The sequence below is a fragment of the Tribolium madens genome, unplaced genomic scaffold (genome assembly GCF_015345945.1).
Source record: "Tribolium madens isolate multiple individuals breed KSU strain unplaced genomic scaffold, Tmad_KSU_1.1 Scaffold_91;HRSCAF=231;Tcas5.2_LG7, whole genome shotgun sequence".
Taxonomy (NCBI): domain Eukaryota; kingdom Metazoa; phylum Arthropoda; class Insecta; order Coleoptera; family Tenebrionidae; genus Tribolium; species Tribolium madens.
Genome location: NW_025401063.1, coordinates 215485 through 220463, shown reverse-complemented (window position 1 = coordinate 220463; position 4979 = coordinate 215485). Strand labels below are relative to the sequence as shown.

Sequence of the window (4979 nt, the reverse complement as noted above, 5' to 3'; positions counted from 1 at the left end):
TCATTTATTAATCAGTTAAAACATAAAATGAATTAAGATTACCAAAGTTTAAAACAGCAATATTTAAAAAATCTCTCTCCTAGAATACAATAAAGTTATATAATTCTTCTCATTTGTTTAAAGAAAAACTTTCAGTGAACAATTTTCACAAAATGATAAAAATACATTTTTTGAACTTTGTTATTTTCTTACTGTTTTAATTCCTGTTATACTTAAGTAGTTTTTCTTAAGCCGCTTTATTATTATTATTAATTAACTCAGAAAAGGGGTAAATGGTGCGAAGAAAGTGTATAAATTAGGTGATTAAATTTGGTGTCATGTCTTTTGAATAAAATTTGAAAAACAAAGTGGTTTAAAATGAATGTGTTTTTGTTTTATGTATTCTGTTGCAGATCCTTCGTGGCAACAGCAGTGATGCTTGTGAAATTCGGGATCCTTGCCAACACGGTGGCATCTGTATTTCCACTGATAGCGGGCCCATTTGCGAGTGTCGCAATCCCGACTACGAGGGGGAATATTGCGAAAAAGGTGAAATAATGTGTCGCATTTTTTTAAATCATTTTCAATGTCGCAAAATGCGTGGTGGTGTGTGGGTTGAAAGTGGGTGCGATAACATGTCCCTATTTGAATATTTAATTTCATTCAAAAATCAACAACAAAATTAGATGAGAAGAGAATTTCGGGCAATAAAAGAGAGAAGGTTTTATTCAAACAAGTCTGGGGGAAGTCGTTCCGGGATCAATATCGACATAATAATACATCAATGAACTTTACATAGGTCAGATTGGTCGAAGCCTAGACCGTATTTATGGGCCACCGCTTCCATTTACGTGCACCAACATAACTAAATGCGGATGAGTGATTAGGCTTTAGAAACGCAATTATTAAACACTCTGTATAACGAAATTAAATCAAAAATTTATATCAAACGATAGAGCTGACGTTTCTTTACACATGTGCAAAATTTCACTTTTTTATTATTAATAATAAGGGAGTTAGAAGAATTGAAGTTAAAGCATGTTTTTATCAAAAAATATCAATAACTTGGCAAAAAAAACTTGTTCAAAGCAGAAAAAGTTAAATACGGTCCTGGAATAATGGAACCCCTCTCATATATCAATGTGATTTTAGTTGTTGCAAAATTCACAATGGTAATAAGGCGAAAAATTACATTTTTCTGAAAAATAGTCAGTAAAGTAGTACTTTTCCGGACTCATATGTCATTATTAGTCAAGTCGTCCGTGTTCTTAACACGTGTGTAAAATTCTACTTTTTATTATTGTTACTATATAAAAAAATAAACTTAATTTCTTCAAAAAATATCAATAACTTTAATCGAAATTTAAAAACAAAAAATAGGTCTAAAGCATTTATTATTTATTTATTATATTATTATTTTTATATATGTCAACTTTTGACAAAAAAACTTGAATACGTTTCTGGAATAATAGAAACCCCCTCTGATATTTCGATATATTGTTATTGGATGTAAAATTTACAATGATGTAATAAAGCAAAAAAATATGGTCCACAAAGTAACCCAAAATAGTCAGTAAAGTAGTACTTTTTCGAACAATAGTATACTAAAAAACAAGTTTTGAAGCACGAATTCAAACGAGTGGTGTAATCACGAATAAGTGCTTCAAGGTCTTATGAAACGAATTTTTTCATACAATTTGTTGTAATTTCCCCTCTTTATACTGTTTTTAACCAAAAATTTTTACTTTAATCGATTTTGGGGATTGTTGTGACGTCAGGTAAAGACTTAATTTTAAAAGTCAAAATTTGATCTAGTCATCTTTTGACATGATGACGTCGCTTTCTTTAATATGTCTATTAGAGAATGAAAATGGAGGCAAATCACAAAACTATTTTAATTTCAATAATGATTCACTCCGTATACAGGGTGTTCCAAGAAGTTGTTCTGAAATGTTAAAACATGTATTTAAAAATGTGTATACAAAATTTTTAGGTATTAACCCTCTGCACCACCTAAAAATATTTTCAAGTATACAGAGTGTTTAAAAAATAAACTATAATGCAAACATATTTTTTTTAATAGAACACCCCAAGTTTTTTGCATTTTTGGTTGTAGTTTTGAATTTCAATGATTTTAAACTAAACTTTTATTGATTAGTTTTTGGAATATTTTGATTTCTTTGACCGAAAAATACTTTTAAAAAAAATTATTACACAAAAACTTATTACACAAAGAAAAAAATACAAACTTTAGTGCTATAGTATTTTTTTAGTATATTGCAGTCCAGAAGTTAAAAAAATTAAAATGTTTGTTAAAATATGTAATTTGCAAAATTCAAATGTGGTAAAATAAAAAATTAAATTTTGCTGAAATAGTCTATAAAGTAGTACTTTTCCGAACTCATATGTCATTATTGAAATTTTCAGTAATGATTTACTCTGTATACAGGATGTTCCAACGAGTTAGTAAAGTCAGTTATTGATTTTTAATTAATACAAAATTTATACATATTAACTACCGAAAAATATTTTCAAGTATACAGAGTGTTTAAAAAAACAATTTTTTCAATGAAACAAATTTCAATAATTTTAATTTTGCTTAGTTTGTGATTTCTTTGCCGAAAACACACATTTAAAAAATATTACACAAAAACTAACAATAATAAAAAAAAATAAAATCTTTACATTTTGAAAGAAAAAAGTACAAACTTTAGTTCTATAACATTTTTTTTTACTGTAAAGTTAAAAAATAAAAACGTTAAATACCAAAATTCAACGATGTAGTAAAACGAAAAATTAAATTTGGCTGAAATAGTCTGTAAAGTAGTGCTTTTCCGGACTCATATGTCATTATTAGTGAAGTCGTCCGTAAAGTGTGCGTTATTATACAAATAATTATTTCATTTTAGACTCCTTTACACATGTGTAAAATTCTACTTTTTATTATTGGTACTAAAAAAAATTTAAACTTAAAGCATATTTTTTACAATTTTTTTCAAAACAGTATCAATAACTTTAATCGAAATTTAAAAACAAAAAATTAATTTAAAACATTTATTAAGACAAATAAGAATGTAGAATAAAATTTGTATATATGTGAACTTTTGACAAAAAAAATTTGAATACGGTTCTGGAATAATGGAACCCCCTTTTCGATATAATTTTATTGGATGCAAAATTCACAATGATGTAGTAAAGCAAAAAATTAAATTTTCCTGAAATGGCCCGAAAAGTAAGCTAAAATAGTCAGTAAAGTAGTACTTTTTCGGCCTCATACGTCATTATTGAAATTTTCAGCAATGATTCACTCTGTGTTTATTATTTTTGTGTTAATCTGACCTCGGATTAGTTTAATCCGATTACAAGTCACACTGGTTTTTCAGCCAAGTCCTGAAAGCTTTTCCATCTTTTCCGTGCGAATCTTCGATACTCTAAGCCGGATTTGGCAAACAAATTGACAAGACAAGCATATTCAGTCTTTCCCCGAATTGAGTTATCAAATAGTTGTGGACACGATTTCCCCAGCTTTGCGACTTTATCCCCCACAAAAAAAAATTCTATTGTAAATCTGTGAGCTTCATTAGCAAAATAGGTCAACTCTTCTTCATCCTATTTACTCCACAAATTGAAACTTATTTCAGATAAAGCCCCCTCGGAGGCGGTTTTCCGTGGTGGTGAATTTTTATCGTACGATTTGAGCCAAACTGGGGGCGAACCAATCGTCAGTGCTCAAGATTCCGTTACGTTTTATTTTAAAACGCGCCAACCTAGCGGACTGTTGTTTTACACTGGTGGGTATTTCCCCGAGTTTTTCACTCCTAGTGACATTTTTTTTTATCACTAGGCGACGGAACGGATTACCTCAACGTCGCAATTAAAGATGGCTGTCTTAGTCTCACTATGGGGCTATCAAACGGTAAACAAGAAATGCAAATAAAGCCCAATAAAGTGCGCTTTGACGACAATCAATGGCACAAAGTCAGCGTTCATCGACGAATACAAGAAGTGGGTAAACACCAAACGAAAAAAAATTTTTTTTTCATAAAGTTTTTTTCACAGATTTCAGCCATCACCAGTTTTTGTCGGGTAAGAATTTCATTAAACAAAATTAATCGTATTAAGTACTACCAACATAATTTTGATAAAGTTCACAAGCCGATTACGATGCACGAGGAACATTCATAATTGCAGTAATAGGCTTTTGTTTTAAAAATACCAACTTAAACATTATTAAATCGATGCTGCTTTAATACTCTCCCTAATAGACAGCAATTTTGTTTTGTTCAACTCGAAACAACGTAATTAAGCGATAACATCTTAAACAGCAATTTCGGAGGCACAATGCGCCACGTCACAAAAAATTATTATTGTTACTATGGAAATGTAAGGTTTCCATTGATAAGTCTTATATTTCTATAGTAACAGTTGCTATGGTTATTTTTTAGCTCTCGGCCGTGGTGGTGGCACAATGCGCAACGTCACAAAAAATTATTATTGGTTCTACAGGGTGTTCCGTCTAAACCCACATTAAAAGTATTGGGAGTTTGAATAATCATATTTGTTTGAAAATTGGTACATAGCCATAATGCATTAAGTCCTTCTAAATGAAAATATTTTCAAGATGGCGGCCCTTCCGGTTATACCGGAAGTCGGTCTCAACTTTCTTATTTTAAATGGAAAGGTATATTTTTTACTGCGTTTTTGGATTAATTGGGTCATTTTAAGGGAGTTTTCATCAGCTTTCCCTATACCCAAATTTAGCCGTTTGAGTTTTTCAAAAATTTTTGAATCTGCACCTTCCACTTTAAAAATCGGTAACTCTGCCATTTTTAAGACTGTGAATTCGTTTTTTTGGAGTTTGAAAGGGAAAGCTTAGATCTTTCTTACGGTGTTTTCAAATTTTGAAAAAAAAATGAACAAACCCTAAAATTTTAATTTTGATTGACATTTTTTTTGATCGAAGCATTTCTTTAAGAAATTTTTAAATGTTTTTTTGCAAG

The 4979-nt window shown here is 30.0% G+C and overlaps 1 protein-coding gene across 3 annotated transcripts in view; it reads left to right on the top strand.

Moving 5' to 3' along the window:
- LOC123011672 (neurexin-1) overlaps nt 1-4979 on the top strand; it is a 42456-nt gene that overhangs the window by 11444 nt on the left and 26033 nt on the right. For all 3 annotated transcript variants that reach the window (XM_044409245.1, XM_044409244.1, XM_044409243.1), the window contains 4 exons: nt 393-528; nt 3621-3770; nt 3824-3984; nt 4039-4065. In XM_044409245.1, the coding sequence (XP_044265180.1) occupies nt 393-528; nt 3621-3770; nt 3824-3984; nt 4039-4065 (474 nt within the window). The remainder of the gene's footprint in view (nt 1-392; nt 529-3620; nt 3771-3823; nt 3985-4038; nt 4066-4979) is intronic.